At 53.1% G+C, this 12422-nt stretch overlaps 2 protein-coding genes across 2 annotated transcripts; one reads left to right on the top strand and one right to left on the bottom strand.

Moving 5' to 3' along the window:
• Window positions 1-242: 242 nt before the first annotated feature.
• K452DRAFT_236304 (glycosyltransferase family 2 protein) lies at window positions 243-5696 on the bottom strand (the record flags this gene model as incomplete). Its single annotated transcript, XM_033537495.1, has 3 exons — window positions 243-1626; window positions 1679-5341; window positions 5395-5696. 3 exons carry the CDS (start codon window positions 5694-5696, stop codon window positions 243-245), a joined length of 5349 nt encoding a protein of 1782 aa, XP_033392893.1.
• A 969-nt stretch (window positions 5697-6665) lies between these two features.
• On the top strand, window positions 6666-12407 carry K452DRAFT_302207 (glycosyltransferase family 2 protein; the record flags this gene model as incomplete). Its single annotated transcript, XM_033542561.1, has 4 exons — window positions 6666-6967; window positions 7026-10781; window positions 10836-12316; window positions 12373-12407. 4 exons carry the CDS (start codon window positions 6666-6668, stop codon window positions 12405-12407), a joined length of 5574 nt encoding a protein of 1857 aa, XP_033392892.1.
• Between the last annotated feature and the right edge of the window lie 15 nt (window positions 12408-12422).

The following is a 12422-nucleotide window of genomic DNA, read 5'->3' as shown; positions in this document are numbered from 1 at the left end:
TACGCATTGCAGCCTATCATCAAGCAACTAACGCTTTACTAGAATGATCTGATGCAAATGCTCACCTATATCCCATGCCGCTAAACGCCTTGAGGGAGTGAATGGCATCGTAAAAACAAACCCACCCCCAACCCAAACGAGATCAAAGCAAAGTATTATTCGCGCCACGTCCATGCAACTCGTATCACCGTTTTTGTGTCTTGCAACAAACTTTTGACAATGCAACGGGCGAGTCGCCGCATTTACATGTTGGCCAGCTCATGATCGATCATCTGGTCGAGGAACACACGCCTCTCGCCGCTCAACTGCGTCTGAAGTCTCTGCTCCGCAAGCGCCTTGAGTTGCTTCTTGGTGACGGTATCCATATCTACCTCGGCCAGACAGGCCTGAACAGCTTCGACGATGGCGGCATCAGAAGGACCGTTAATGCCGCCACGAAGGTCCATACCGCTGACTGGGCGGCTCTGGCTCAGCGGGCTGCGCTGGCGCGGGTTGTGGTTGTACGGGCTGTTGAGAAGATTATCCTGAGATTGGAACGGACCCAGCGAGTGCACGCTCTGACGAGCCTGCTTTTGTTCGCCGCCATAGGGGGATCCGCCGCCGTAGTAATCGCTCATACCGCCCATGCTCATCATACGACCGTGAGCGTTGTTGGCGTCAGAATAGCCGCTGTTCCGCTGTTGCTGCTGCTGCTGCTGCATACCCATAAACGGAGCAGGCGACTGGGGCGGCATATGCACAGGGCCCCGTTGATTGAAGCCGGTCAGAACAGTCGAAGCAGGTCGAGCTGACGAGTACTGAGATTGCATGTCGTTCATCTCGTAAACGTCGTCTTCGTAAGGCTGCATGAAACCCTTCTCGCCAGCTGGCGCCCCACGGCGGCCAGGGAGGCTGTTGGCCGCGGCATAATCGTCCCATCGCTGGAGAGGAATGCTGCGAGGATCAAAGCCTTCCTCTTCGGCGGCAACGACCTTTTTACCACCACCTTCGCCAAGCACGACACGCGTGTTACCCCAGGAGAAATCATCTTGCTTCCAGAACGAATAGCAGGGCAACGCGAGAGAGTAGATCGGGAAAGCCAGGATATAAATGAACATCCAGCCGACGTGCTGCCACTGCCTTCTGGCGATGAAAATGATCGCCTGAAGACCGTACACAGCTGCAAGCATGATAATGGAGATCATGGGGAACGCTCCGTGCTGGCCCACAACCTTGTAGATAAGGTAGGCAATGTAACCGCAAGTCGCCGGAAGGATGACGGTACCGAAGAGATCGATAAAGACGACGATACGCATGGAGAAACAGCAGAAACCGCAGAGACCCTTCAACTGGACCAATTCAGCCAAGTTGTGGATGGTTGAGTTGATCCAACGACGCCTCTGGGAAAGCAGAATGCTCCATTCCTCGGGTGCAGCTGTAAGCGCATACGCATCGGGAACAAACTTGAACGACATGTTGGGGAAATGCTTCATCATGAGAGTCGTAAGGTAACGATCCTCACCAAGAGACAACAGGTTCTTCTTGTGTAGAGTGTCGACATTGCAATCGCTGTAGTCTTCAATGATTGCATCAGAAATGATCAGAGGCTTGCCCTTGTCAGCTGTTCGAAGACGGTACATGCAGAAACTGGCAATGGTGTCAGTTCATTGTCGTCCTTCAGAATTGTAAATTCACTTACCATCCAGGTAAACAGGTGACACTGCCAAACAAACTTTCGAATGCTTTGGCCAAGTGATGCGAAATGTAGTACTCGTAAACTTGAATCATGGTTGTCCAACTCTGGTCTTCATTGTCCAAGCTCGTTTCGCCGCAAATGCCGATGATCTTGGAGTCATTGGCACAGCTCGCGATAAGCCGGTTGAGGGCGTCTTCCTTGACCATGGTATCGGCATCGACCATCAGGAGATATTCGTACAGTTCCGGATCCACGCCAATGATGTTATTGATTTGATGGAACATTTCCAGTTCGAGCGGTGACATCGGGGCGCGGTGGTGGACACGGTTGAGGAAGTTCATCAGCAAGATCTGAGAGTCACGCTTGCCTCGGTTGCCAGGCTTCGACTTGGACTGCTCAGATTCTTTGCCGACCTTGACGACAACAATGTAAGGAACAACATTGCCTTCATACTCGTAGAGACCAGAATAGACCTTTCCGTAGTTGAGCTGCTCGTTGCCCATACCAACGGATCTGAACGGAAGAGCAGGAGGATCGACTTTAGGATCAACACCAAGGACATCCAGGACAATCTTCGGCGTAGGCCTATCGTTACCACCACCAACGATCATACCGTCACAAATGACACAGATGAGCTTCCTTTTGTTGTCATAGGCTGTGGCTGTCAAAGAATCCAAGCCTTTGCGAAGGTGATCTTCACCCTCAGTATAGGCCGGGACTTGGCAAATGACGAATTTGTCCTGAGCTGCTGGTCTGCGTTTTGAGCCGAACTGCAGTGCTGCCAAGAACTTGACCACAATGACCGTACAGAGGATGATAGTGAAGGCGAGAAGAATGTAGTTGTTGACTTGACATCTCGCGGATTTCCGGAAATCAGTTTGTCCGACGTAGAACAAGTTTTCGATGCACTGGAAGTTTGCCTTCTGAACATCTGTATCCAGATTCTTCCAATCATCGGTGATATCCCCACCAGGATTGCTATTGAAAAGGTCTTCAACTTTGGTGTCCAAGAACTTCCAGGTGCTGGTTCCTTTGTTCTGATCTTGCGTATAGAAATAGTTTGTCAGGTCATACACCTTGTTCTCGATAAGGGCCCATTTGCGGTCAATGGAATCGCCTTGCTTCTTGATGGTATCCGTATCGTAGACCAGTGCTCCCTTGTAGTACTCTTTCATTTTAGGAAGGAACTTCTTTTGGTACCAATCCTCCTTGTTTAACGCAGTAGTCGGATCAGGCATCTGAGTAGGGCCATATTTGTGAACAGCCAATGGCGCGTCATTGGTAGCAGCGGTGTCGTTCCATTGGATCAGTCCGATAGAGCTGTTGACAGTCAAATGCGGACAAGCCTGGCCAACAAGTGGTTGGATGTAAGCGTCCAGGTTCTTCCCCATTAGCGGCTCCATGTTGTCCTTCGTAACGTCGTAGCCTGTCCGGTCGCTATGCTGGAGTTTCCAAAACTTTGAGATGTCGTAAACCTTTCCATGATGGCTGACATAAAAGTCGTCTTCACCCTGGTGTTGGCTGACCTGCTTGGGATTCCAAGCTTTGTCGAAGTTTGGACACAAGAGATTACCAAAGGCAATGATGTAGAAGAGGACAATACCGTTGAGGAAACAGATGATCATGACGAGAAGGAGCTTTTCTCTCCAGGCCAGCCTAACATCAGGCCGCTTCATCCGGCCGACGTAGCGCAGCAGGAAAGAGGGAATCCAGCCAGTGAAGGCCCAAGTAGCCGCGACCCAGAGCTTTCGTCCTTTGGAGACGGGTTGTTCGGTGACGACCTTGCCGTCGGCAAATTCCTCGTCGCCGTAATATTGTATGTCGTGCTTGTTGTCTCCCTTGTATCCAAGGCCGTAGTCGCCGCCGCTCAATGCCTGCAGGCCAGTCCTGGTGGTGGGTGCAACAGAGCGGGCTTTGACGCTCTGAGGAGGTCCAACGCTCAGTCTCGCTTGTTCTGGCGTAAACAAATTTTCCCCGCTGCCTTGCAAGGTAATGTTGTCGGCATATTGTTGCTGGGTGAAGAATCCACTTCCCATAGCCGGGTTCTGGACAGAATAGCCACTCTCGAGACCACCTGCGCCAACCATTCCACCAAACACATTAGTAGAGCCCATTTCCTGAAGCTTCATATCGCGCATGCTTTCGGCCTCCCACCAGGCACCTTCACGGATCCACACGCGTTCGGTGCCAACGACGACCTCGCCATTGCTCCATCCTCGCTCCAGAATCCAACTCTCAATGCCATCTTGGCCATCCATGCAACCAAGCGGGGCATATCTTTCGACAAACTCTTCGATGTCGAAGTCAGCGGTGAAGTCGAGGCTCTTGTTTCGCCGATTAGCCCACTCTGGCAAGCGCCACGCGCGCAGTTGGCGTGAGACCGTTCCCGCCGACCAACCGGGGGCCGGAGTGTTGACGTTGAGAGTAGCAGGCTTTTCATCAGTGGGATGAACCGAAAGTTGGAACCAGACGCGGCTGCTGTTGATGGTCGTAGGCAAATCAAACCTGCCAGTTTTACCAAGCACTACCCCTTCACCGGTAGGCAGGAGCAGATCTTTCAAAAAGCTGTCTGGTTCTGCTTCGTGAGCAACCTTCTCGAGAACCGCTTCGCGACGGTCACGTTCTTGCTCCAGTTCACGGCCGGCCGAGCCGGTCGTGATACCCATGTCGGCTTCGAATTCAGAGACGGCAGACTTCATCTCTCTGAGGACAGAAGAACCAGCAGATTCGAACACGACGCCATCCTGCTTCATCTCCGCGTTGATACCTTCATTGTCGTCAAACACGTTGCGCATAGCTATCGCCTTGCCCAAGCCATCACCGGGGATCTCAACGACGGTAATGCTCACCGAGTCGCCGTCGTCATCGATGTTAGGCGTTGCGGACTCGGAATAGCCGCCGTTGCTGCCGTCGGCAGAATTGGATGGCTTCAGTCCACGGAGGTCAGCACGTATAGCATTGTTAGCTTTAGCGACAACCCAGTCGACGATGGCTTCATAGAGACCGGAGACCAAGACTTCGCGTTCCATTGTGTCACATTTCTTCTGGAGAACCTCTGGGTCGATGTCGAGAAGTTTGGCAAAATCCAGACAGGCCTGTTCCAGCACCTCTTCGTCAACGAGGAAACCGAGAGTGTCACCGAGTTTGAGCAGAGCAGCAAGCGCCATGATGAGCTTTCGAAGACTAGCCCCCTTGATGCCAATAGACTTCAAGTGGTTTCGAAAGTCTTCCGCGGCGGCGGCATCATCTGCGGTAGGAAGATAGGAGGGCGGGTGGTAGGTACCCGACTTCTTCAACAGACCATACTCCGAAAGTGGCTTGAGACCCAGCGTCTCTCTTTCTCCGCGGGAAGCGTTGTTGGAATTCAGGTAGTAGAAAACATCAAAGGCTCTGTAGCCGGCCTCGGCTGGCACATCGATCAGACCCCTCTTTGTGTCTATACCACTGGTCGACAGAGCCAGGGTGGCCCCGGTGATAGCTCCCTCCAGGTTCAGAGAGAATGTGGCAGCAAGCGCTGAGTGTCGTGGACAAGATGGGTTCTGGGGTGTGACACAGTAGGTGAAAGCACGGAGGACACTCAATGCGGTATATAGCGTTCCGGGGACCTGGATAGGAAGGCCAGAAATGAAAGGTGCAAACATCGAGGGCGTGGATTCGTGAAGGGACCTGCGAGCTCCTGTTAGAGAGGGGCGCGATCTTGGACGAGCGATTGAACTCACCCCAGAACAATGCATCCATCTTCGGCCCTCCTACGGGCATGCTCCCAAGCTTTCCGACCCAATTCGAGGTCGACGGAACCTCCATAACGGCCGTCGGGACCGACTGCGGTGGCGGTAGCCCAAGTGTTGACGACCAAGCTGGTGCTTGCCTCGAGGCAGTAGGGCTCGTGCTGGATGTAGGCGTTGTGCAATGCATTCAAGAGAGTGCTAGTCGAGACCTGGTGGGAAAGGCCATGGCCGGGACGCGGCGTGGTATTCGACAGGCTTGAAAAGGTCGACATGCGGTTGTTGAAGGCCGCCATGGTGTCGCTCGCCCTCGGGCACGGGAAGGCGGCTCGTCGCACACTCTTGTGGTTGGAGGGGACGGGCAAGGACGCGGGATCGGCGGCGTAGGCTGATAAACTACTCTATCTGCGTGGATCGCGCGCTGGATCGGCAGCGAAGGTGGTTGGGAGCTGGGATTCAATGAGCGATGGAACCAAAGGGAGAAGGACAACAACGGCGGTGAATAGCGAGGGTGGTGTGGAAATGAGGCAAACAGCACGACGTGCACGACGGCCTGTTGCGACGGCGAAGCGGTCGGAGGATAGGGCGTCGGGCGTGGCGACGGTGGCAGTGGATCACAGGCTTTGCCCCTTGGACACATCTGGCGGCGTGCGCTGCTATTCTTAGCCCGTTACGGCTTCTAGCGTAGCGAACACGAGCTCGACGGTCACTCAACCTGAGACTCTGAGCGTGCAACGTCGTGACGGGCGCTTTGCAAGAGGGCAAAGCAGCCGCATCCCATCGTGTTGACGCGTCACTTGCCCGCGTCCATATGTAAAAGTGCGATCGACTGTCTTCCCCGGATTGCCGCCGGTTGCAGGTCGCCACTAGAGCTATCGTTACCGCCCGAATTCTTTACGCCTGACGTGCGGCCCTTTTGCGCATTTTTTCACAAATCCCCATCCCTCGAGTGGTCACCGCGGCTGTGTAGCGCTATTCTTAGCGGAATAGGGGGTCCGATACGGTCTGTCCCGCCCTTAGCTGATCACCCTAGTGCCACCTCCGATCTACTTGCTCGTCACCACCACCTAGGTCTTCTTTCTCTCGCACCGCTCGACTTTCGTTTCACGCTCGCTTGACGTTTGCGTCTCTGCTACTCGAGTCTTCGGGGAGCCGACATTTTTTTTTTGTTTTCGTCATCGACTGCTCCCAATCACCTTCTCCTCTTCTCGGCGCGCTAGACTTCACCACATCGCCGTCCCGCACTCGGGGGCAATCCCACCACCATGGCGCTCAATTCAATGAGCAGCAACCATGCCCAGCATGCCCAGGCCTCTCTGCCTTCGCTGCCCGCCCACCTGCAATCCGACACTCACTTGACCGCCCATCTCGCGAGCCGCTTCCACGCCCACTTGGCCACCGCCCAGCTCTCTTCCCACGCCATCGTTTCCCTCAATACTTACACCTCGTCCGCAAGAGGTCCTGATGGCGGGCGCGAAGGCAGTGCCATGGCCGCCACCCAAGATCTTGCCAAAAGAGCTTGGGCTAGGCTCGGCCACCGCAGCGAAAACCAGACCATTGTCTTTCTGTAAGCTCCTCTCAAAAAAACAATCAGGAAATCACGGTTGTTAACACGCCATGTACAGTGGTGAATCTGGCTCTGGAAAGACGACCCTCCGTTGCCATCTCCTGTCTTCCCTCCTCTCCTTCTCCTCCACTCCGCTGTCCGCCAAGCTGTCTTATGCTTCTTTCGTCTTTGATTCCTTGACGAGCACCAAGTCTGTCACCACACCTATTGCTTCGAAGTCTGGTCTTTACCTTGAGCTCCAATATGATACCAGCGCGACCTCACATCCCACTTTGATTGGTGGTAAGATTCTGGATCACAGGCTGGAGCGGAGTAGGATAGCAACTGTTCCCACTGGAGAACGCAGCTTCCACATCCTATACTATCTGTTGGCCGGCACGAGTCCGGCGGAGAAGGAACACCTTGGTCTGGAAACCGCTGGACACCTTGGCGAGGCCGGAAACAGGCTGTCGACAGGTGGGCAGAAGAGGTGGCGATACCTTGGACATCCCACTCAGCTTAAAGTCGGTATCAACGATGCCGATGGATTCCAGCAGTTCAAGAATGCCCTCAGGAAGCTCGAATTTCCTCGCAGCGATATTGCGGAGATTTGTCAGGTGCTGGCTGCCATCCTTCACATCGGCCAGCTTGAATTCACCACGGGGAAGTCTACCACGCCAACCGCAGAAGACAGCGGCGGATACTCCCATGAAGGTGGCGCAGATGTGACCATCGTCAAGAACAAGGAGACACTGGCAATTGTCGCGGCGTTCATGGGCGTAAGCCCTGAGCAATTGGAGACCAGTCTAGGCTACAAGTCGAAGACTCTTCATCGCGAACGTGTAACGGTAATGCTCGATCCTAAGGGTGCACGTGTTAACGCGGATGAACTCTCCCGTACTCTGTACTCCTTACTCGTTGCGTATGTTATGGAGCATATCAACCAAAGGATATGCGCAATGGAAGACTCTGTCGGCAACACCATCTCGATTGTGGACTTCCCCGGTTTCTCTCAGGTGTCGCAAACCGGATCAGTCCTCGACCAGCTACTCAACAACGCTGCTTCGGAGTGCCTGTACAACTTCTGCTTGCAGAGCTTCTTTGAGAGGCAAGAGGAGTTCCTGTCTGCGGAAGAAGTCAGTATTCCTCAAACAAGCTACTTTGACAACTCCGATGCGGTCAAAGGCCTTTTGAAGCCTGGAAATGGTATTTTGAGCATCCTGGACGACCAAATGAGACGTGGAAAGACCGACATCCAATTCTTGGAGAGTTTGGGTAAGCGCTTCGGACAGAAGAACCCAGCCGTTGCTGTTGGGAGCGCTACGGCCAAGCTCCCCGGTAGCAATTTCGCTACTCACAACGCTGCGGCCTCATTCACAGTGAAACACTTCGCTGGTGAGGTGGACTACCCCGTCGACGGTTTGATGGAGGAGAACGGTGAGATCATCTCGGGCGATCTTCTCAATCTTGTCAACAACACTCGGAGCGACTTTGTCCGTGAGCTCTTTGGACAAGATGCTCTCAACACTGTCGTCCATCCGAAGGAAAGAACCGCCGTTGTTCAAGCCTCTGTCAGTTCGAAGCCTACCCGCATGCCAAGTATGGCCAAGAGGAACGGAGGAATCGGACGGTTTGGTTCTAAGAGGATTACCGGAGACGACACCGACGATGACACTCGCAGCGAAAGGTCACGCGGGAACAAGCGCAAATCGACTGCCGGCAAACAACAAGGTGCTGCTGGTCAATTCCTTGCTTCGCTTGAAAGCATCACCAAATCTTTGGCCGCCGCGGAAACCAACCCCTATTTCATTTTCTGCCTGAAGCCTAACGATCGGCGCATTGCCAACCAGTTTGACAGCAAGTGCGTCAGGTCCCAGGTTCAGTCGTTGGGTATTGCAGAGATCAGTCAGCGCCTCAGAAATGCCGATTTCAGCCTCTTCTTGCCTTTCGGTGAATTCCTTGGCCTCGCAGAAGCAGACAACGTTGTTGTTGCTAGCGAACGCGAACGAGCCGAGATGATACTGGACGAGAAGGGGTGGCCCTCGAATGAAGCCAGGGTGGGCGCGACTGGAGTTTTCATCAGTGAACGATGCTGGCTTGAGATGGCGGGCGTCGCAGATGTCGTCCCTGCTGGTGGTCGATACATGGGCATGGACGCTGACTCCGAAGCCGGAGACGGACTGCTCACACCTGGCGACGCTCGTAGAGGATACGGCGACTCCAGGGTGCAATTGCTCTCATCTCAAACACCTTCTCCCGGCGGCGCCTTCGATGACAAAGCAAGTTACTTCGGTAGCCGAGAACTCGACGCCCGGTCTGAAGCTGGCGCGTCCGCTGTCAACGGAGACATGTTCCACAATCTTGAGACTAGGGAGCAAATGGCTGAAAAGGGCAATGAGGTCAAAATGGAAGAGATCGATACGCACAAAGATTCCGCCAGCCGTAAAAGGTGGGTGGGTCTCGTCTGGACCCTGACATGGTGGATTCCGGATATCCTCATCCGGAAGTTTGGTAAAATGCCACGCCCAGATGTCCGGATGGCGTGGAGGGAGAAGTTCGCCATCAACATGCTGATCTGGTTGGCCTGTGCATTCGTCATGTTTTTCATGATTGGCTTTCCCGAACTTATCTGTCCTACTCAACACGTCTACTCATCATCGGAACTCACGTCCTATGATGGCAAAGGTGACAACGACGCTTATATCGCGATTCGCGGCATTGTCTACGATCTGGGCGCGTTCATACCCGTCCATTACCCGAATCTTGTTCCAGAAAAGTCTTTGAAGAAGTACGCGGGCAAGGATGCTACGAGTCTCTTCCCTGTTCAAGTCTCCGCTCTCTGTAACGGCACGAAGGGGTCAATCGATCCCTCCGTTCAACTCAACTACAAAAGCCACAACTACTCTTCGAGCGACAACACCGTTAGTACCAACGACAACAACGCCAAATATCACGATTTCAGGTGGGCTACTAACGACAGCCGGCCTGATTGGTTTTGGGAGCAACAAACCTATCTGAAGTCCAACTACATGAAAGGCAGGCTTGGTTACAGCTCCCAGTACGTCAAGACTCTGGCAGACAAGCAGAACACGGTTGCTATCCTTGATGACAAGGTCTATGATTTCACTGAGTATCTCGTTGGTGGTCGTACGCCCGAATTCCCCCCCGGCTACAAAGGCGATAAAACCGGAATCGACTCAGACTTCATGGACACGGATCTGGTGGAGCTTTTCCGGAGTAAATCTGGAGACGATATCACCAAGTTTTGGCAAGCGTTGCCATACGACGCGTCCATGAGAGAAAACATGAAAAACTGCTTGGATGGCCTCTTCTACATCGGCGAAGTAGACACTCGAAACTCAACACGCTGTCTCTTCGCAAAGTGGTTGTTGATGGCAATTTCTATTGTGCTTGTCAGTGTTGTCGGTTTCAAGTTCTTTGCTGCCCTGCAATTCGGAGGGAAAAACATACCAGAGAACCTCGACAAGTTCATCATCTGTACTGTTCCTGCATACACCGAAGACGAGGATTCGCTGCGCCGTGCCATTGACTCTGCCGCTCGGATGAGATACGACGATAAGCGCAAACTTCTGTTCATCGTCTGCGATGGTATGATTATCGGTCAAGGCAACGACAGGCCGACACCCAGGATTGTTCTCGACATTCTCGGAGTCTCCGAGCACGTTGATCCAGAGCCGCTAAGCTTCGAAAGTTTGGGCGAAGGCATGAAGCAACACAACATGGGCAAAATCTACTCTGGTTTGTATGAAGTTCAAGGTCACATTGTTCCCTTTATCGTGGTAGTCAAGGTCGGCAAGCCTTCCGAGGTTTCAAGGTATGTCAATCTCAATCGTTGCGCTTATTGAGGAGAAATCTAACGGAAAACTAGGCCCGGTAACCGTGGTAAGCGTGACTCTCAGATGGTTCTCATGCGCTTCCTGAGTCGGGTGCATTACAACCTGCCTATGACACCTATGGAACTCGAAATGCACCATCAAATAAGAAACATTATCGGAGTCAATCCCACGTTCTATGAGTTCTTGCTACAGATCGATGCCGACACAGTCGTCGCTCCGGATTCAGCTACTCAAATGGTCGCCTCATTCCTCCACGATACCCGCTTGATCGGTCTCTGTGGTGAAACGGCTCTTTCCAACGCCAAGTCATCCTTCGTTACCATGATGCAGGTCTACGAGTACTATATCTCGCACAACCTTATCAAGGCCTTCGAAAGTCTGTTTGGTTGCATCACTTGTTTGCCTGGTTGTTTCAGTATGTACCGCATTCGAGCCGCAGAAAGTGGAAAGCCCCTCTTCGTCAGCAAGGAAATCATCGAAAGCTACTCGGTCGTGCGCGTCGACACACTGCACACCAAGAATTTGCTCCACCTGGGAGAAGACAGATTCTTGACCACACTGCTCCTGAAGTTCCACTCCGAGTACAAGACGAAGTACAACATGCGCGCACATGCCTGGACCATCGCACCCGATAGCTGGGAGGTTTTCATGTCGCAACGTCGTCGCTGGATCAACTCGACTGTCCACAACCTTGTCGAGCTCATTCCTCTCCAGCAACTGTGCGGTTTCTGCTGCTTCAGTATGCGCTTTGTCGTCTTCCTGGATTTACTGAGTACAATCGTTCAACCCGTTATCATTGGGTATCTTGCCTACATGATTGTTCGGTTGGCACAGAAACCGGATACTGTGCCCGTCATGACGTTCATCCTTCTCGCCGCCGTCTACGGTCTGCAAGCCATCATCTTCATTCTGCGTCGTAAGTGGGAAATGGTTGGTTGGATGATTATTTACATCATCGCGACGCCCGTCTTCTCATGCGGTCTCCCGCTATACTCTTTCTGGTTCATGGATGACTTTTCCTGGGGTAACACTCGTGTCGTTACTGGCGAAAAGGGTCAGAAGGTCGTCGTCTCGGACGAGGGCAAATTTGATCCCAACAGCATTCCCAAGAAGAAGTGGGAGGAGTACCAGGCCGAGCTCTGGGAGGCCCAGACTCAGCGCGACGACCGTTCCGAGTACTCCGGCATCTCCTATGGCACCAAATCTTTCTATGGCGCGGGTGCTGCTCCTGCCTCAGAATATGGTTATCCCCCTTCCCGCCCCATGTCTCAGCTCGACATTCCACGCTACGGATCGCGCATGTCCGTTGCGCACTCCAACTACGGCTACGGTGGCGACATGGAGATGGCTGATCTGCAAGGCGGTTCAATGCCATCGGACGATACCATCCTTGCTGAGATCAGAGACATTCTGAGAACCGCCGACTTGATGAACGTCACAAAGAAGAGTATCAAGGCGGAACTAGAGCGTAGATTCGGCATCTCGATGGATGCGAAGCGGGCATTCATTGGCAGTAAGTTTCCCTTGTTTTCTTGTTATAAGAAAAGGTTACTAATGAAATATTTCTAGGTGCTACTGAGGCTATTTTGAGCGGTCAATTGTAAGCATGTGCGTATATG

The sequence above is a fragment of the Aplosporella prunicola genome, assembly GCF_010093885.1.
Source record: "Aplosporella prunicola CBS 121167 unplaced genomic scaffold K452scaffold_33, whole genome shotgun sequence".
NCBI lineage: Eukaryota > Fungi > Ascomycota > Dothideomycetes > Botryosphaeriales > Aplosporellaceae > Aplosporella > Aplosporella prunicola.
The sequence above is the reverse complement of the archived record's forward strand: the minus strand, read 5'-3'. Positions and strand labels throughout refer to the sequence as shown.